Genomic DNA, 21,965 nt, shown 5'->3' on the forward strand with positions numbered 1-21,965 from the left:
CCATACAGGTAGTCATGGTCTCCGAACCCCTTTTTCCGAGCTTAGCTCAACATTTTATCGGGTATCGTTGCTCCATGGAACGTGGCATCGTGGATTCGTGACGCGATCCTCGAACAGGAGTCCAGTCTAGTAGCGATCTGCGCCTTGTAACGGCCCGCAGACAACCTGAGCGGGTCTCGTCGCCTTCCCTGGACCTCCCTACCACCTTTCCCGCCACAAATCGCCCCGCTCCAACCGTCCTCGTCGGCGGGAAAAAATCTTTGTATTCATTTTAGCTCATCACTTCTTTTGAGTCCGATAATCGACAAAATATAACTCTTAGTATTGCTTGATATTGTTTGTTGCACAAAATTTGTGTCCAGACGTTAGATTTCAATGGCCACACACGAATGCTAAATGTAATTTCATAATTAGCTGTGATATCGTGCCAGTTTTCGAAAAAAATAGCGTGGAAATCATCAAAAGTTTAAGTAAAGAGAGTTCATCGGACGCCGACCATCGATAGGAGGCCATGTATGATTATGATTAGTCTTCTACATGTCACATTATTTCGCATGAGTCGAATGTGAAGTGTCAAACACGTGGGTGATGAAAGGGGAGAGGCACGCTAATCTCATCCGATATACAGGTAGCAGGTTAGTATTGCCAATCGCCTGATCGTTCTCCGCGAGTTACTGTAAGCAAATGGCGTTTGATATTCAAACCATGGTAAACGCTTATTTATATCGCGAATGCCTTGTATTCGTGAAGCTAATTTGAATCGAAATTTTATTTCATTATTGTTATTTTTAATTATAAATAATGCTTAAAAGTACTTGGTAATCACGAGTAATTTTGTTTTTTTTTACTTTCTCGACTTTTCAATGCATCGTACTATATGCGTGCACCTTGTTGCATATCCTATCATTTTGTGGCCATTGGAAGTTGTTTTGACAACTTTGAGTGTACACCAAAGTTGAAATCGCAATTGGAACTCATTTATCGGTTGTAAGCAGTTTATACACACGTTAAGATCGATAACGGATGTCGGGGTGAAAGAAGGTAAGATCTTTTTGCTGTCGATTAGGAATGAATTATCACCTTTTTTGTGGAAATCTTAATTGAGTGAGTTGTTTGAAAACAATATCGCAGTGGCTAATAGGGTGCATTGGTCAATTTAGGTATTTTTAAAGAAAAAAATTGACTATTTAAGCCGACATCTTTATAAATAAAACCGTTTCTGGCGTGACTTGGTGGAAAATCTTCATATTGAAATTGAAAAATGAACAACTTTTCCACTTAACATTTTTTAAAATATTTTTTATTTACGACCTAGGTTTCGTTATGGTATTCGGACTTGAAGATTTTATGCCACAACGAAACCTAGGTCGTAAATAAAAGTTTTCTATGTGGAAAAGCAAAGTTGTTTATTTTTCAATTTCAAACATCTTTATTATTTTCAATTTTTCCTCTTCCATGCGTACGTGTCAAAGGATTAGTAACTCATTTTACAAGATTCGAGCGGAGCACGAGAAAATCGACGCGAGCCCCTCAGTTCCGTCGGCTAAAGGGGGGGCGCGCGATCGGCTGTGTGCCGTCTCCACTTGACCCGCCAGCGCTCGCTTTGTACGTGAGCGAGGTGGCGTTGACCTGGAGAGGGCGTCTCGCGGACGGCGGGATCGCCGCGGACGTCCTCTCTTTCCCGTTATCCAACACGTAAATAACGCACGCACTCTCCCTCGCCTTCCCCCCCTCTTGCAACTCCCCTTTCCCTCCCTTGCAACTCCCCCCTCTCTCCCTCCCTTGCAACTCCCCCCTCTCTCCCTCCCTTGCAACTGCCCCTCTTTCCCTCCCTTACAACTCCCCCTTCTCCCCCTCCCTTGCAACTCCCCCCTTCTCTCCCACCCTTGCAACTCCCCCCCTCTCTCCCTCCCTTGCAACTCCCCCCTCTCTCCCTCCTTTGCAACTCCCCCCTCTCTCCCTCCCTTGCAACTCCCCCCCTCTCTCCCTCCCTTGCAACTCCCCCCTCTCTCCCTCCCTTGCAACTCCCCCCTCTCTCCCTCCCTTGCAACTCCCCCCTCTTTCCCTCCCATGCAACTCCCCCCCTCCCGATCTCCTTTTGCGATCTGTTCACCCAGCCACTGGCACACACTGCCGATGAATAATTCACCCCTCCGCTCTTTTTATGCGAGAGCTGTTGACACAGCCTTCCGCGGGCTTTATTTACATGAGTTCTCCCGTTCAGAAGAGAAAAGGAACTAACTGCCTGCCGGACCCACGCGCGCGGTTATTTCGGTTTGTTGTTTCTCTAAGTTGCTATGGTTACGCCGTCGTAGTAGCGATGGCAATCGGCTTTACTTAGCTCGACATTGATGACATTCGCATGAAATGAAAGGATAAGAAGGTGAATCTTCCCGGTTTCCTTAACTTAAATGTAAAAACATTATAATATTTGCGTCATCTTCGACATTAACATTCACAAGTAACGATATTTTTGTGAATGTTCAATTAAAAGAGGAATTTCCTTGATGTTGAACCCGTAAATGTTTGATATATTAATTATGTACCAATTCCAATAATATTAAAAGGCAAAGCAAATCGATTGGTCCGCATTTATCTACTATACCGAAGGAGAGACATACCATTGAACCTCTGAGACTATTGGTCAAAAGATTATACCTGAAGATTGAATAAACTACTGGGTTAGAACTCTCATATCATTAAACCATAAACACAGTAATCAACCCGAAGGTCGGTTTGTTAGGTGATGGTGGGGGTCATCCAGTTCTAAGTCCGACGACGTGTGAAATTCACGCATCGGGGTAGGGGGCCAGTTCCTTTACCTGTGCTGGTTATGGTTTCCCAGGAAAATCTGGTACCCGAAAAATACTTAGCTTGGGTGGAGCTGCAGGTGCCCAGAGTGGCTTACCCGGGAATCGAATCCGGGCCCTCCGCTCAGTAGTCCAACACACTACCCCCCTGGACAACCGCGACCCACTCTCATATCATTAAGGCTATAAATACACAAATACCTTCTGTTATACATTCTTGGCAATTCGTGTCGAAGAGAAAGTGGGGGGCAAGGACGCGTGGAATCTGTGGAGAATCCAAGCGAATGAAGATGAAGTTCGGTGACGCGTCTTGTCCAAGCAATCCGAAGGAAGGGTTAGGGCTTCTTCTCTTGGCTGGTATTCGTTCCTTGCGCGTGGCTCGCGGTTGGAAATCCGCGACGAGGATTCTCCTCCTCCCGGGTCATCCCACGGAGTAGGTCGGACGAAAGGTTTTTTTTTTTTTTTTACTCTCGGATTGATTTGGGGTTCATCGTCGACGTGTTCCCGGAGATCCACTCGGTGAGATTTTGCGAAAAGCAGCCAATCTTTCTTCATTTTCAGTGCCTGGCGCGTGTGAAATTCGAAAAAAAGCAACGCCATGCTCAATTAGTAGATTTGACCCCGTATGGGAATGAAACAAGTTATTCCGGGTTCACGCAAATTAAATTCTCCATTCTCGCAAAAAGAGTCATTTACCATACATACCGTGTATATATATATATATATATATATATATATATATATATATATATATATATATATATATATATATATATATATATATTGGTAGTTGTGTCCATCCAAAAACTTACCTTAACCGGTAGATTACCTATGTATATATATATATATACATATATATATACATATATACATACATATATATATATACATACATATATATATATATATATATACATACCTTGTATACATACATATATATACATACCTTGTATGTATATATATGTATGTATATATATATATATATATATATATATATATATATACATACATACAAGGTAATCTACCGGTTAAGGTAGGTTTTTGGATGGACACAGCTCCTAAATAAATATTTTGTGACTCCTAGCAAAACATAACATCCAGCATCCTACTCTACATCAGGTCCCTCTTCATCTCTGAGAACCTACTTCCTCCCTTCGTCCCGTCCAACATCCCTGTCCTGTTCCTTCCCTTTCCTCCTTTGACTAACCCCTCAATCACAGTCTTCAACATCCCACTGCCAGTCAATACCGCCTTCATCCAATTTTCCTGCCTCCATAGGATTTCTCTCAACAAACCCCTGTTCTCGCCCACCATACCAAGTACTTCCTCATTTGTTTTCTTCTCTGTCCATTTCACCTTCTCCATTCTTCTCCTTCCATTCTTCTATATATATATATACACACACACACACACATATATATGTCTTAATAAAATATTCAATATTTTGCCACAAGGCCACGAGCGGCGTGACCACAGGAAGTTGTTTATTGAGAAATTTGGCTATCGGTCTTACGTACAGGTTGGTCTATGGTCCAATGCATGTGTCCAGTTCCTAGTAGTAGATTTAGGGGAGGAGGCCGACGGCAGATGTCAATTGCGCTATTAGGGATGCATGGGAAAGGAGGAAGTGTGGAGAGAGACCCGGCGTTGGCATTAGCCTGCTATTTACGGAAGACGCCTAGGGGTCCGCAGCTTAACGTCCAATCCGACGGACGCCATACTCACTCAAAGTCCTCTCCACTAAGTACCTCAATGAGAGATCGGGATACCGCCGGAAAAAAATCTGCCGCCTCTAGGATTCGAACCCGGTACCTCTGTGTGATAAGCCTCCGCACCATTCCGATCTCCCCCTCACAGTTACTCCTCAGTTCCATCACCCCAGTCCACCGTTGCAGTTATGCCGTTTCGGGAGATCCGTGGCAATATATTCAATGTTGTGTAATGTTTCCCTGGGAATGACAGTAGGAATTTGTAGTTAAGTTCATACTGATGATCGTTACATTGATGGCATTGGTCGCAGGTGGTTGTCCGATTTCTTGTAATTTCCACATTTGTTTCCTCAAAATACGCCTCAGATTTTTTTCAAAGTTTCAAAGTATTTCCCTGTCGCATGAAGAAGTTAAATTGGCGAGTCATTTAATAGGAACTCCGTACAATCGTTTGTGTTTTTTTCTGTGACCGGTAACTTTTTTGTAAGTTATTCAAAATAACCCCCTCTGCCGCACCACTGCCAAATATTTGGCATTAGTGCGGCCTTTAAATACAGAAGCACGGATATTTTAAGAAGTTTTGAAATTGGACGTCATATTTGAAATCAAAACACGATTTCCAGTTGCGGCCCATAGCATTTCTTATAAGCATTAGTTCTTCTTCGTGGTTACAACTCTCCTGCTGTTTTCCCTCCCATCATATTCTTAAGGATTCCGATGCCTCAAGGTGCGCCCATGCGCTCTCAATTCGCAAATATTCATTTTTCCCGCCATTTCTCGATCGTGACCTAGTGTGGGGCATAGGAAAGTCGGACGCGTGCGCGAGTGGGAGGTCGTGATTCACGCGGCTCGCGGGCCTGCAGCGGGCGGGCGTGTGTTAATCGGGAGGGGAGGGCGTCGCTGTCTGGCGGAAGTCTCCTCTTCCCCTCCCCGGCCGGTCCCCCATAGCGGACGCGGTTGAGCTGGGATCGGCACCTCTATCGACGAGTGCTCGCCCATTCATACCCGAGATACTCCATTATCTCTTAATTATTAGAACTCTCCATTGTCCATTACGCGGATTATCCGTGCACTCTCTTCCCAGCACATCGAAATTCAGTAAAATTACCACCGTAATCATGATTAAATGCTTTGAAACTTCGATGTACTTTTAAGATGATGTTTTAAATACCTGGGCTCTCTTAAAAATTTTGAATTTCACAAAATCAAAAGTTATCAATAGTATTTAATGTGTTCATTTAAACATTTTTGAACTATTCACACTTGTTCATTATCGTGTCCCTTGCATTCATTAGGCCTGAGAGTTCCATATTCTCCGTTAAGATGAGCCCAAATGCATTGTTTTACGACACAGCAAATAAGTCATTAAATATCTACAGTGAATAATTTTACTTATTGCAGCTATAGAAGTTTTCATATTATTTTATTAATTTACGAGGCCATGGAGCTCAATTTATTTTATTTTTGCATTATTATAATGTGTCATTTGACGAATTTGAATCCATATCAGCGATCCTTTAGAAAACTGCATCCTTCGCCAGTAATTTGCTTTTTCCTGGCTACATGATCGGTTTACGATAGCTTTATGAGGAAAATATGTTCTTCTTTTTATTGTATAATAGTTCTCTGCTTTTAAAAATTGGTAAATTCACTCTTATAAAAATGTTTTAAAAATGGAAAAATATGTTCTTTCCATTAGTAAAAAAATTCAAATTTGTTACAAGGAATGAAAAAAGAGTTTCTCCATATATATCCTTTTATATCAAGACCATATGCCCCACTTATTTTGATTATCCATGCTTTTCGATTATCCATGCTTCATCATGCATCCATTACCAAATGGATAATATTATTGATTGTGTCCTAAATATGCTGCCTGCCTGTATTCTAAAATTAGATTTGAGAAAGAGAGTGTGACTTCATGAGATAATTTCATGTGGACTGAAATTTTTCTGTATAAATTGGGAAAAGGAAACTTTTTGATGATAATTCAGGGACTGACTGGTGAGAAAAGAGTCTTGCTGGAACTTAAAAAAAAACACTGGAAAGATTTGCAAGAGTACATTGTACACACTTGGGGAATATATGTAAAGCAAATGAAGGTATGCTGAGATTTACCGCAAAAAGGTTATTTTCATTAAGCAAGACAAAATAATGAGCCCCAAGAAAATGAGATTTTGGAAGCTTTAAAGATGTGAATATGGAGAATAATGGAGAAAAGTAAACAAAAAGAAAGGAAAACAAGCAGGTACATGCTTGAAATGGTCTGGGAAGAAAGAGTAAACCTGTCTAGGGTAGAGGAAGAAAAGTGGATGCAAGGCATTTTGATTAACAATAGAATGCTGAAGACTGTAAAAGAGGAGGGAATGTTAGGCAATCGAGGAAGATGGAGGAAAAGGAATGTTGAATGGAATGAAAGGAGGCAGAAAGTACATAAAATTGAAGAAGGGTCTCTTACTTGCAGCAGGGTATCACGTGTCATGTAAGTTGAGGCTTAGAAAAGAAGCAGTGATTAGTCAGTGTGCCCATCCAAAATCTATTTTAACTATTACTCTTATTATTATTATTGCTATTCATTGTTGAAGAGATACCTGTTAATATTGCAAAGTAAGGCTATAAATGGCTAAATATCTTTTGCATAAGGCATCTGAAATGTCATATAATATCATCATATGAAAGTTCTTTGTGAAGATTAGTATCTTATCTTGTTGTACAATCGATGTACATACTGTGATTGTGGTTCTTGAGGCATTTCTTTGATTAATGTTGACTTAAATATTGTTCCATCTTCTCCCTTCAGCATTTGTTGGGAACCTGTCGAATGAGAGCAAGGAGGTTGCCCTGCGACAGCTGCTCACCCACCTGCCACTGCTGCGGCCCGGAAATGCAGAGGCAAAGGCACGCTACTTGGCTGTCATCCCCACAGTCCTGGGTCAGTCGGTGGAAACGGGGGTCCACGTTGAGGAGTCACGACAGCTCCTATCATACAGTCTGATTCACCCGGCAATAAGCAGTGAAGAGAGAAGGTGAGGGAGTAGTGAGTTGCTGCTTAGAGAAAACTCTGAATTTAAATAGAACAAAGATGGACTAAAATTGTCCCTTTCTTTGTTCAACCTCTTCCCTTGGATATAGTATCTTTTTTGCTAGCTTTGAAAACTGGCTGATCAACTTTCCAAAGGTTTCTAATTTTTTATCATTCCACAGTAAACTTAATTTATATAGTGTACTAGAAGAGCTGAAAAGAGGCATGAAGAGCAAGCACCTTGAATAGACTGTTAGAATTATGAATTCATGCTGCTTCCAGGAATTATCGTCGCGTAGGTGAGTTAATGGACAGCTGTTTCGCCCCCAGTCCTGGAGGCATCTTCAGGTCGAAATGATTTGCATTGCAATTTGGCCGCTATATATAGGAGACGCTGGCTGGCTGGGAGCTCTCTGATTGGCTCATTCTTGTTAGTATGAGTTTTGTATGTCATCAAGGATTTTCATGACCAGCCATTGATCTAGGCTCTCCTTAAATGAGAGAAATGCTTGAGAAGATTCTCAGTGGATATATGGGTTAAAAGTTAAAGGTAAGGATTTATATCACTTAAAAGTTAAAAAGGAAATTTTGAGCATGTTTAGAGCACTCAGCAAATAATTCATTAATGAAAAGTTGGAAAATTTTGTGATGGAACCTTAAAATAATTTTTCTTAAAGGAAAATACTTCAAAAGAGGAATTACCGCTGAATTGATGTTTTTTCCCAGCGCCAGAAAATGTAGCCTTCCCCTTACAACTCTGCGATTTAAATAAGTGTAATTCAGATTATTTGGCGAGTGTTTGACAGTTTCTCATGGGTTGCTACATCACTGTTGATGATATGTGGAAAACATAGATGGGATGAAGAGAGATGGAAATGAAGAAGTGTTACATTAGTTGTGTAAAGAGAGGAAGGAAAATTCAAAGAAAAATGACTGGAGGAGATATTGGGTGTTAATGGAATGTCAAATGTGATGGATGAGCATGTATTGGATGAGATGGATGGGAATGTATTGGGTAAGGAGAAGAGGAGATGCATTTTGGTCAGAGTGATCAAAACCACTGTCCTTTCCTCTTGTGTATTGTCTATTTCTCCTTTGGTGGGTGAAACAGCCCCCTGACGCCATCTCTTGGCTAAAGAATCGGGGCGCTTGGCGACATATTAGACCCACGGATCTCAGGGTAAATTACATTTCCTCGATAGCTCAAGTGGTTAAGAGCATCCGCCCGGCAAGTGGAAAGATCCGAGGTTCGAGTCCCGGTCAAGGAAATATTTTTACTCTTGTGATCAGTTCGATTCCGCCTTCCCCACCTCTATTGTGTTCGTCCTTTATGTGTGTTCCTATCCCTTTTCCTTATATCTGTTTCTGTATATATGAGTATATATATATATATATATATATATATATATATATATATATATATATATATATATATATATATATATATATATATATATATATATTATATATATATATATATATATATATATATATAACGATTGTGCGGAAAAACTCACACGAGCGGCACAATAATGGGCTGACACAATATAACACAAATAGAATAGAATAGCAACATTTAAAAGGGCACTCGCACGGTAAATTGTTCGAGCTTTCGGCCCTCTCTGTGGGTTTGAGGACTTTGCCACTAGAAGTGTATTTTAGGGGTAAGGAGCCCAATTGCAAAATAGTGAATTGCTGCCAAACCCCTGTGAACACTGTCACTTTAACTTTCTAATTGGTTCCCGCAAGTGGTCGCACATCGGTTAATTTTCTCTCCCATCCTCTGGAGCCACAAAGATACTTGAAATGGCCAATTCATAATAAATAGCTGAAGTAATTGTGGTTTTAATGGTTAATACCAAGACCCTAAGACCCTAGTGAAGGGTAAATATTATTATGCAGGTATTCCTGAAGTACATGAAGTTTGCAAATTGCAAACATCTTGACCGGCTCTGCTAGCAAACACTTAATGAAATATGTGCTGTAAATAAAAACTCCATTTTCAATGACAGGGACCAAAGAAGATGTGGCTAATAGTCTAGTTGGTATGTCATCAACATTAGGTGGAATATTGATCAGGGTTCAATGCAGTTGGTATTGTCCCTGGATAGCCCTCCTGGGACCTCTTTGCAAAATGCCAATTGTGGCTTGGATCAACTTCAAATGAGCCTGGCTCTTTTGAAACATGATATGAATTTTGAATGAATTTTTATATCAAGAGGATTTGGAGGCTCAATGGTTTGATGAAAACGTTCAAAGAAGGAAAATTGAATGTGAATTACTACAGAGGAGGATTCTAGGTGAGACACATGAAGCTAATAATCACCGAAGTCAAATGGATGAAATACAAAGGCATAAAGTGATTAGTTGATGAGGGAATTGAGTGGATACATGTGTCAACGCAATCTTGTGCGGGGTGGACGACCTGCAGTGATGATAATATAATGTTGTGCTCTCCTTGCAGATCATTGACTCATTGGCTGCCGCACCTAGAGGAGAGGATCACGAATGGAGTGCCTGGCCTGGGCTCCCCCAACCACACGGGCAGCAGCTGGCTTGCTCAGGGCCCACAGGGTGTGGTGGGGGGCCCCCCCTCCTTCACGTCTCATCCGCAGATGCCACCCTCGCCCACCAACCCTTCGTCCCAGCACATGGGGTCAGTGTTCCCCATGAATGGCCACGGGCAGCAGCACCACAGGCCACCGCAGCAGCAGCAGCCTTTTCGAGGGCAGCACCACCTCCTTCCCCAGGGCTGTACCACTGGACCATCTACCTCACCTCCTTCTTCTCAAGGTGCTCAATCCTCATTGCAGGATTATCTGGAGTAGGAACTATGCAAATTAGATTGGGAATTTACATGCCTGCTAATGGTATGGTGAGGTCATCATATTGTCGAGAGAGAGGATATAGATGTATGCACAGCTACTCAGCCAAATCCTTGTCATATACTTACTGTGAAGATTCAGGAGTGCATGACATGTTGAAAATGGTTCAAAATACTAACTTAAATAATAGTAATTTTTCATTTGAAAATTTTTAATGAAAGATCCAAAGCAAAGTCAATTCACACCCATCCATCCAAGTGCACATGTTAATGAATATTTTCCAATGTTGTGTTACCCCCATCCCACTGCCAACTAAACTCCCCCTCCACCAAAGTCCCATTTCCCTCCCCGCCCTTACAATGGCCAATGGTCGCCCTGTCTTCCCACACCACCCCAGTCTTCATTTTCTTTCCTGCTCTCCATGGTATCAGTAGTGTAGCACTTCTATGACCTATTCACCTAATGTCAGTCATATCAGTCAGTCTTGTCAGAAATGTCAGTCAAAATAAATACTTTCTCTTGAAAATTACTATTATTTCAGCAGCATCTTGTCCTTTCTCTCCATCTTTCTTCATGAATTGCCTGCATGCTTAATATCTTAGAATATCAGGAATCTTTGTTTGTGTATGGAGATAAACACGCACCCTCATCGGAAATGGAAAGTATTAATGAAACAACCATTGCAAGAATCAGTAGCACATTATTATTATTATTTGGTAGCCTACCATTTAAGGTAAGTTTTAAATTGAAACAGTCTGTACATACAGTGTTACATTTCTTAGCCTAAAATAACAAGAATTAACCTGATTTGCCTCACTGCAATAAATTGTTCTTCAACTCCATGTACAGTCCATATCCTTTCATTCTCTCTAACTTTCCTATCCTTTTTATAGCTCAATCTCATTTTCCCAATGTCCTCTCCTCTATCACAGTCTTCAGCATCCCGTCACCAATCAATCTAATGTCCATCCATCTTTTCTGGCTTCTTTGAATTTCTCCCTTCAAGCCCATCTCCTCAACCACCATGCCTAGCACTTCCTCAGTTATTTTCCTTTGTGTCCATTTCACCTTTCCTATCTTTCTCCACAACCACAAATATCAAAAGCCTCCAATTCACACCTATCATCTTTCTTGAATTACCATGTTTCCAAGCCATGCAAAAATTGCACTCCATGCCTAAGTTTTCACTGTTCTTTTCTTAATTTTCCCGCTTAATGTACTTATCATCAATTCCCTCTTTTTGTGAAAGCCTCTTTGCATAATGTAATTATTCTTTCTATATCCATTCTATTGTACCATCTTGGTCCAAATTACATCCAAGATATGTGAACTGTCTATCCTTCTCTAGTTTTTGCTTTTCTATTTTAACTTGGCTTTCATCTTTCCCGAAAATGTCATAACCTTTTTTTTCATGCATTGATTCTCATCCCATACTTATCGTACTGACTTTCCTATGGACTCAGCATTGACTGTAGCCCCCTTGGCTGACTGACAAACTAAAGTTTGATCATTCCCCTAACTAATTGATTTTATGAATTCCCCACATCCTCTGCATATAACGTGAAAAGCATGGGTGATAATGGACATCCCTGTCTCACTCCTCTTCCGAACACTGCCCATTCCAACTCTCTATCCCGCACATGTGCCTGAGCAGTTTGAAACTTGTAGAGTTTACATATGAGTTACCAATCCCTCCAATTTGCTCGTGTTTTCTGCAGTAAATTCATTAATTCTACCAAAATCTCTTGATCAAAAGCCATTTCTGAACTCTATGGAATGGACAAACACCTCCTGATTGCATTTTATGTTCCTTTGTATTTGTGACCTCATTACTATGATAGTATCACACGTACCTCTCCCTTTCCTGAACCCAAATTGATAATCCCCTAAGTAATAATTTGCCCTACTCTCCATCCTCTTGTTGATGTTCTTAAGTTCCATTTTAACTGTGTGTAAGATCAAACTTATTGTTCTGTAGTCCTCACAAATACCTTTCCCTTCTTTGGCATGGAACTAACACTGATCTGATAAAAACTTATAGCTAAATTCCTCCCCATTTAATGCTATGAATTACCTGCTAAAAATTTCTCCTTCCACAATTTCGGAAACATTAAAGACTGTAGGGAGGTTTTCTAGCCCCACGGCCTTGTTTAATTTCAATTTGTCATAATGCCCTTTCTATCTCACAATCAATCACATATGCCTGATTCTATGCTATCTCCATTGACTTGATAATTCCTTTCTTTCTAAACTTGCTGGGCTAATATCTCTACTGTATGTACTATTGTCTTCTTTCCATTTCTCTTGAATCTTTACTGGTACAATTAGTATCCTGCCCTGTCTTCAATAGTGTGCATAGATTTTCCCTTCTTACTCTCCATGTTATAGGTCTTTCACCTATCCATACAGCAAAACCATTAGTTTATTTAGAGTGTAAAATTGTATTGGTATGCCATAGTCCTAACTAAATATGTGCATACCAATTCGTCTTCTCTCATCCCTTAGAAGTAAAACTCTTTGTACTCTATATTTTATGAGGTGTCAAAGATTAATTCCTTGGGAAAAGTAAAGGCAGATTTTGTGCTTCAGACCTGGCTATTCTCATGAGTATTGGCTCTTAAGTGTATATTCTCAGTTGGCATCTGGCTGTCCCACCTATTCAATCCCATTATACTTGAAATTGGGCAACAGTTTTGGGCAGTTGATTAAATGTCAGTTAAAAGGTCACATTCAAACACTTCATTCCTTTTTTAAAAAAATGATAATGTAACATATTCAATTTTAAAATATAATGGTATTTTTAAGCATATGTATACAGCTCCATCGGCATATTCTTTGATTTGAGAAAAAGATAGTGGATAGCAAAATGACTTTTATTTCTAAGCAACTCTGCAAATGTGCCAATTTGAGAGTTTTGAAAGGTTCAGATTCCATAATTGGTTTTGATGAAATCTGCTATTTGAAGAGGGAGAAACAATTTGGATTGTTGAGTGATTGGTCTTTTGCTGACGTATCTGCTGAATAGTCTTCTCAGGCCTTCAATTGGGTTATGCTCTTCATCTGGTGAGCTCTGATTAAGAGTTGCCCAATTAATAAATAAACTATCCCTTTAAGAATATGTGTGCATTGGAAAAATTGATTTTTTCATCATTCCTTAATTTGAGTCCATGTGAAGGAAATAGTGTAAAGAGTATGATATATGATGAGTGATACCTCTCTTTTTGGCACTTCATTTTTTCTCCAAGATGTTATTTTTGACTAATTATGTTGTAAATAAGTATAAAATAAATATTTAAATCGTAATAAGTTTGCGCATAATTTTGAAAACATTTATTAGACCAAATGGGGAAAAGATGTGAAGTTTTGATTGGCATGAACATTAATGAACTTTTTTCTCTCTCACTTAGTGCATGAGAACTCTGTAAGACTTTTTATTACTTTTGATATTGTAAATGTTTGGTTCATTTTCTTAAGCATTAAATTGAGTCTTTGTCTATAGGAACTAGTCTTGGGCCTGGATTCTCCAATGGTTATCACCCTCGAGTGAGGAGAAGCAATAGTTTGACTCCTCCAGTGAGCATTCCTAATTCGGCTGATTTGTGGAGCTCTCAGGTGAGAACAACGCCCAATCTCTTCCTGACTTCATATCACAGTTGTATTCACAAATGCATTAGATTATGAAACTGTGTTATTCCACTAAAAATTCCCTGACTGAAATATGGTGTTCGGACTCTCAGAAAAAGAAAGTGGGACTATCTTAAAGTTAAACCCACTCAGAGATGAGTCATATCATCTGTGGATCAACTGCCTCATGCATTTAATATCACTGGTTGGTGAATGATTTACAGTAGAATACACCTCTTTGTCTGGCTTATGGTAGTTTTCTACCAGGTTGACTCAAAAATACATTCAAAATACCATTTCAATACTGTAACTTAAATAAAAATATGTTCTTGAGTGTAATTTACAGTATTTCATTTAACTCATGTGCAAAATTCCACTGCATCCCGTAAATGTGTGGAAGCCATTGGACGCCTTCTGTCGGGTGCTCTGCATGGAACACTGAGATGGAGTGCCCTATTGCTCAGAGCACTGGTGGAATACAATATGACATGAAAATTATGTATGTTACTACTTGTAGATTAGATGTCAGTCCGTAATTTATCAGTTGAAATACATGTTGAGGAAGCAATCCTTTAAGAGAATTATGGTCACCACAAATTTCCTTGAAAATACTGAAAAGTAACTATTTTGTTGCAGTTCATTAAGTCTCAATGGCTTTTACTCTCCTGGAAGGTTTTTGCATGGCCTTGTTCTTCCCTTCTCTCCTCAGGATGACCTCTGTGGGGGTGGGAGTAGTGGACCAGGAGGTCGGCAGAAGGCCCGGAGCTTCTCTCTGTCGTCAGAGCATGCGCCCCTCAGTCCCCAGAGTTCATTGGCTTCATCCGGCAGTGGTTCTGAGTCCCACCTGGATGAGTACCGAGCCGCTGGATCGGCAGTGGTTGTTGGGGGTGCCGGCGTGCCAGCTGGTAGTACTGGCACCGGCGGGAGCACCAACACGGAGCAGGACTCCAATTTAATGAGAGGTCAGTTATTACTGTTTATCGTTTGATCAATGCTTCAGCTGGCCGTGGAAAGTACATGGGTCGTTCAATAAGTCCTTAGGAAAAAATGGAAAAACAAATTATTTTGGGTAGATTGTTTTATTCCTCAACAAAATCTCCTTTGAGCTCAATACACTTTTTCTAGAATTTCTCCAACTTTTTCAAGCCGTCCAAAAAGTAAGATTTTGTAAGTGTTGGTGATGGCATCTTCTTTCGGTTTGAATAGTTTTCCGCCAAGTTGCTATTTCAAGTTTGGGAATAAAGGAAGTCACTTGGGGCCAAATCTGGCAAATAAGGTGAATATGGTGTTAATTCGAACTTAAATTCCTAATTTTTGCCATTGAAATTGTGCAATTGTGCACCCTTGCATTTTCTTGATGGAAGACAATTTTTTTCTTTGCCAAGTGAGGGTGTTTCATTTCTTTCTTCACTGAACTGGTGCTACAAGGACATTAACACCTTCCATTTATCATTTGCCCTTTTTGCAAGTAATAGATGTAGATGATTCAGTGTCCATCCCAAAAAACCGTGGCCATCACCTTGTCAGCCATTCTCCCCATCTTTGCCTTCTACCGAGCTGGTTCACACTTAGATACCCTGTGTTTTGACTGCTTTTTTGTCTCTGTGGTATTGAGTGTAGTATAATACCTAATTTCTCCGGAGTTACTTCCGTTCAATGTTACATCCATAGTTGTGTATCGACGCGGAAACTCATCAAGATTGTGACAGAAGAGCCCCTTACCAGCCTCCAAATTGAGCAGATGATTGCATTCATTCTCCACTGAGAGCAAACACAGCACCCATCTTGCTGATTTTTTTTTCATACCCAATTTTTCCTGCAAAATTGAAAAAGGTGTAATTTGTGATAAGCATGTGGCCTCAACTATTTCGTGACCTTTGATTTATCAATCACCTTCAAACTCTCTTGTGGATTTTGTCAATCATTTCTGGGGATGTCTCTTCCACTGGACATCCAGAACAATGTTCGTTATTTGTGGATGTACCACGACATTTAAACTCATTTACCCATTTGTTTATAGTCAGGAGCCAACACAGGAGCAGATGTTCAATGAACTTCATCCAACTTGGCTTTGATCTCTTTCGGAGTTGAGCCTTTTTAATAGAAATACTTAACCACCTCACAAAACTCATATTTTTCTTATTAAACAAATTTTTGTTGCTTCAATTGATTATGAAAATGAAACCATGTAATTTGATATTGCTGAAACTTTTACAGCAGTGTAGTGGCAGATGAGGCTTACTGAAAGCAAACCTTTTTCGATACTATGAGCATCATTTCTTGGATTTGCTAAGAAATAATTGAACCTCCCATGTATCCTGCATAATAAGTATCTTAGGTATTGAAATGTAATGAAATAATTGACTTTGTAATTCCACACACTTTATTTTAAAAACACAACCCAGGTTTCAACGTTGAACGTCATCATCAGGTGGTCCTCATAGAAGCATGCTGGCTATATATACCTTCTGATCATAGGAGGGGGGGGTTAAAATGGAGGGGTAAAAAGGTTACAATGTAGCTGGGAAGAAAAGAGAATTACATTTTTGATTTAGAAGAGTGGTAGGTCTAGGAGTGGGGAGTGGGAGGGATACAAAATTTCGTTGGCAAGATCATCTTTCCAACGGACACATTTCAAAATTTCTAACTGCTCCAAAGCATCGAGCCTTTGACCTTTTTCTTCAAAATGAATAATTTTTGTCACAAAGTCACTGTTGTGGTCACTTTCGATGAGGTGCTTTGCAAAGAGGGATGTTATGTTCTTATTTTTTACGCATGTTTGGTGTTCTTTAATCCTTTCTTTAAATTTCAGTCCTGTTTGCCCAATATACTTTGTGCTACAATCTGAGCACTTTAACTCATACACTCCACTCCTCTCGTTTTTGGGGACTTTGTCTTTAGTGTGAGAGATCAGGTTCTTAAGGCATGAACCACTGTAAAAGGCACATTTAATTTTTTCTTTAGGAAAACTTTTAATTAGTTTTTGAGAAATAGTCCCAAGATATAGTATTCTCCGCCATTTGGCAGTGGGATCTTTTAAATGTTCAGGGTTGTAAATGTGGCTTAAGGCTATTTTTGTAAGTTTATTCTGGTAAAGTTTATTTATTAGATCTTCTGAATAACCATTGTTTACTGCTAACGTTTTAATTACATTTAGCTCCTTATTTACATTGAATTTTGACTTAGGGATAGCGGTTAAACGGTGGATCATTGCATGAAATGCCGAAAGCTTTTGGGCCCCCCCCTCCTATGATCAGAAGGTATTTATAGCCAGTGTGCTTCTATGAGGACCACCTGATGCTGACGTTCAACGTCGAAACCTGGGTCGTGTTTTTAAAATGAAGTGTGTGGAATTACAAAGTCAATTATTTCATTACATTTCAATATGTTATGCAAATTCCATAAAGTTACGCCTGAGACAACAAATTTTTTAAAAAGTATCTTAGGTGTTTACCATTTGCTATCCAGGTAGATTTTTCTGCTACTGTACATGATATAGTCATCTCCTGTGGCTTTTTAATTTTTTAATGACTCCCCAACCCCATGAATAAAGTAATCAGGCTCTTATAAAGTAGGAAGACTTAGTTAAACATTAAAGAAATTGGGTGTAAAGTAAAGCAGATGAAGTAATTGACATATTTGAGAGTATTTTTGAGGGAATTGGGCATAGTTTTGGTAACATTAGGAGAAGAATAGCAATGATAAAAGAAGCACTTGCAATAAGAATGCAAATGGTCCTATAAACACCAAGTAAACACCTAAAGAAGAGATTTATGAAGACCTTTAGAGTATAGGACCATGGAGATACAAAACCTGGCCTTAAAGGCAATAGGATGATAATATTTTTGGAGACTTTAAAAGGAAATGGCTGTTAATAGAGTTCAGTGGCTTCGTAAACAATTAATAGATTTTGCTAAGTGCATACAACTTTGTTTTAATCCACCTATATTCAACTATAAGAAAACAGCCCTTACTTTTGCAAATGCTTCATGGTTACTATTATGTAGATCAGCCATAAGACACAGGATTACGCCTAACAAAATAACACAGAATATTTTTAGTTTATTTGTCTCCTGACTTACTTTTACAAATTTAGGGAACTGGCTCGGGCATAGAGTTGTGCAACCATTGAAAGTTTTGGCAATTTTCTAAGGGAAAGTTGTTGAATATAGTCATAAAAGGAATCACCCCTAACATTTAATTCCTTCTTATGCTATCTTTAATAATACTTTTCTTTGAAATGAATGGACTAGATATGCGCCTGTCTGCTGTCGTACATTTACTATTTGGTTGTTTTATCCAAATCAGTCTCTCTTTCATCACATTATCACTATTTCAACTTCCGGGCATAACACTATTCCTTTTATACTGATAGTTTAATCCAAGCATTTCAGTGTTATTATTTTAAATATTGCTTGCTTATGCAGTTGATTGCATACCACTTTTACTACTCGATTCTTATTCTTATATCTTTAAAAGTATATGTGTATGATTGATTAATTCTTTCATCACAGTCATTCGTGTTTAAATTGATTGGCAAACTTTAATTATCACAAGGAAAATTTCACATTTGGCTACAATATGACTTCTCAAGTATGACTTTCAGGATGTCTAATTATTTAGAGTCTCATATTTTGATAACTACTCTATTTTTTATCATAATATTTTGTAATTTCTTTTTTCAAGTTTTTTCTTCATCATCAGATGTTGGTGCATGGCTCAAGAGTTTGCGGTTGCATAAATATGCATCGCTGTTTGCACGGCTCTCGTACGAGGAGATGCTGTCATTGACTGAGGAGCGTTTGGCATCAGAGGGTGTGACTAAAGGTGCCCGCCACAAGATTGTTCTCAGCATTCGTAAGCTGCGTGAGCGTGCATCTACCTTGAAATACTTGGAAGAGGTAATTAATTTCATTTGGGAAATTATTGAAGGCAGTTTAGAATGATTAGTAATTCAGAACTGGTTGTGGTTATTTCATGTCAAAAATGCATGACTTACTAATATCTGCCCATAATCTATTTGGTGAACACATCTTTCAAGTTTGTTTAGAGTAGCAATAAGAGAAGTTTGAGTCATGTAAAGCATTCAGGTTTGCCAGCAAATCCCGCTGCCAAGAAGCAACTTGAAGATAAGTGTTTTGCATTTGTGCTCCTGTTATGACACCTAATATAAGGGTACTACTTTAAAGGAGATGAAGTCTAGCTTTAACTGTTAAAGTGTCATTTCTTTAAGGCAGAGTCAAGGAACTCTTAAAAAGTCATCATGAAAAGCTAAATTTTAAATCATGAAATGATCTCATGAAAATGAGATCATTTCATCATCACCTCATCATGAAAATCTAAAAATGAATTAGCTGACTTGCATATTTTTTATAATTCATTTTTTGTTTTTCATATAGGACCAATGAACACACATCGAAAAGAGATGTGTGCCACTGTGTTGATGTCCATTTCTGCTCCTTGAAAAATGTTATGTTGTGAAAAATACGCCTCATCTCAATTTTTTATTCCAAATAGAGAAAAAAAATTCAATTTTTTTGTAATACATGGTCCATCCCAGGAATAAGTAGAATTCATCTGGGAAAAAATGTATTGCAGATCAAAGAATAACTTACTAAAATTCTTCAAAATAGCATCCTTGTGCATCAACACAGTGATGCAATCACCTCTACCAGTCGGGGTACGCTTTCTGGAAGGTGTTGATGGGAACTTTCGCGAATTACACTGTTTTGAAATTTATAGAATGCCCAACGCAATGGAATAAAGTAAGAAAGGCCATCTGGATGCATGCAATTGATGCCCACTCAGTGTTCGCCCTTTTTTTGTTTTGAACAGGACGTGTCACGTGGCAGCAGCATCCGGTATGCTCTCGAGGAGCTGAAGAGCATTGTCTGCACTCCAATGAAGCCCTGCCACTCTGCATCAGCACCAGGGGGTGGGGTGGGGGTGCCGAGGCTGATGGAGGGCACCACTGGTGTTTGGGAGGGCACCGGAGGAGGGGATAAGACTGAGAGGAACCTGAGTCGGATGATGGGGGTGGATGTGAAGGACATGTGCAATGGGGGGCTGGAGGAAGGGGCATTGGTGGGCAGTGCCTTTGGTGGGGGGGGCCACGAGGTGGGGCGTATGCCCTCGGAGCACAAGGGTGCTCTCGTTGACTTGGCAGATAGCGATCAAGATGCTGACATCCCTCAGCTTTTCACCCGTGTAATGGGAAAAGGTTAGTTCGGCTGACCCATGTTACTGTAGCATTAGATTAGAATAACTCATCAAATTAAGGGTACATACTACCTTGATCAAAAATTTCCCGGAATTTATTCAGAAAATTAAAAATACAAGTTTATTCATCTAAATCTATATTGTCCCCTTCAAAGTAATCCCCATCGACTGCAACACACTTATGCCAGCGCTTGATCCAATCCTCGAAACATTTTTTATATTCGGTTTTCGGTATGTCCATCAGTGCTTCCTGCGATTTTTCCATTACTTCCTCGGCTGCTAAAACGCGTTCCCCGTAATGGTTTTTTAACTCGATTGAACAGAAAGAAGTCGCAGGGAGCCAAATCAGGTGAATTCGGTGGCTGTTGGATGGTATTTGTTGCATTTTTCATCAAAAAATTACGAATAATGATAGCACTGTGCGACGGTGCGTTATCATGGTGCAAAATCCACGAGTTTTCTGCCCACATTTCTGGTCTCTTTCGGCGAATTGCTTCACGCAAACGTCTCATAACGCCCAAATAATACTCTTTGTTTACTGTCTGGCCTTCTGGCAAAAATTCATGATGCACTACACCGTTGTAATCCATGAAAACCGTCAGCATTGCCTTCTTTTTTGACTGAAAACGACGTGGTTTTTTTGGTCTCGGCTCATTTGGTGAACGCCATTCACTTGCCTGATGTCTGGATTGCGTGTCGTACTCATAAACCCACGTCTCGTCTCCAGTAATGATCCTTTTGATGAATGTGGGATCGGATTCAGCCTCGCAAATCATGTCTTTTGCGACGTCAACACGGTCTCTTTTTTGCATGAAATTGAGGTACTTTGCTGCTACACGACGGAAACCCAAATCATTAACCACAATGTCTTGGGCGGATCCATAGGCAATGTTCAAGTCCTCCGCTATTTCTCTGATGGTTAATTTGCGGTTATTGACCAACATTTCTTTTACTTTATCAATTTTTTCACCGACTTTCGATGTCGATGGTCTGCCACTGCGTTCATCATCTTCGATTGACTCACGACCACTTCTGAACCGCTCGTGCCACTGGTAAACGACCGTTTTTTTTAGAGAATCGTTGCCGAAACACTTTTCCAACATTTCCAACGTCCGTGCGCCACTAAATCCGTTTTTTACGCAAAATTTAATACAAGTTCGTTGTTGCAAATTTAAATCCATTTCTGAAATTGTAAAAAATCGCCAACACACACAGAGATAGATGTACTCTTGGCTACGTAACTTTTGCAAATGTCAAGTTATGACACTAAGATTTAAAGGGAATATCAACAACAGATGTACCAATTTAACAAAAAAAAACAGAACTCAAATCGGAACGATGGGAGCGCCACACGGTGGTTATTCCGGGAACTTTTTGATCAAGGTAGTATATTCTTTCTTTGATTCCAAACCATAGGCGTTTATTCATCAATATATTTTATGGGCTTGCAATGACCAAAACTACTGAAAAAATTTCAGGTTCATACTTACGTAAATATATTAAGTTTTCCATTTATTTGTAAAATTGATGTTGTGTTTGTGGGAGAAACAGTACCATGAATTTTTCGTTGGCATCTTGTAGCTCAGTTGGGTACATTTTCAAGAAGCAATAGGACCTTAAGAGGCAAGGTTTGCTTTTTAAGATAATTACTGACCCATGACACCAAGCAAAGTTTAAACCACACATACAGGTTACCCAAGCCATTTGGTTTGATTTGGAGTAGACTGGTAGGTGTCCCTTATTCTTTGTCTTTAAA

At 39.6% G+C, this 21,965-nt stretch overlaps 1 protein-coding gene across 1 annotated transcript in view; it reads left to right on the plus strand.

Moving 5' to 3' along the window:
* Nucleotides 1-21,965, plus strand: part of smg (sterile alpha motif domain containing protein 4 smaug) — a 184,706-nt gene that overhangs the window by 151,600 nt on the left and 11,141 nt on the right. The window contains exons 3-8 of the mRNA XM_071584817.1: nucleotides 7,320-7,545; nucleotides 10,006-10,334; nucleotides 13,866-13,978; nucleotides 14,700-14,952; nucleotides 18,677-18,891; nucleotides 19,826-20,210. Coding sequence (XP_071440918.1) covers nucleotides 7,320-7,545; nucleotides 10,006-10,334; nucleotides 13,866-13,978; nucleotides 14,700-14,952; nucleotides 18,677-18,891; nucleotides 19,826-20,210 — 1,521 coding nt within the window. The remainder of the gene's footprint in view (nucleotides 1-7,319; nucleotides 7,546-10,005; nucleotides 10,335-13,865; nucleotides 13,979-14,699; nucleotides 14,953-18,676; nucleotides 18,892-19,825; nucleotides 20,211-21,965) is intronic.

Source organism: Hetaerina americana, unplaced genomic scaffold (assembly GCF_022747635.1).
Source record: "Hetaerina americana unplaced genomic scaffold, ioHetAmer1.1.p SCAF_2, whole genome shotgun sequence".
NCBI classification, from domain to species: Eukaryota; Metazoa; Arthropoda; class Insecta; order Odonata; family Calopterygidae; genus Hetaerina; species Hetaerina americana.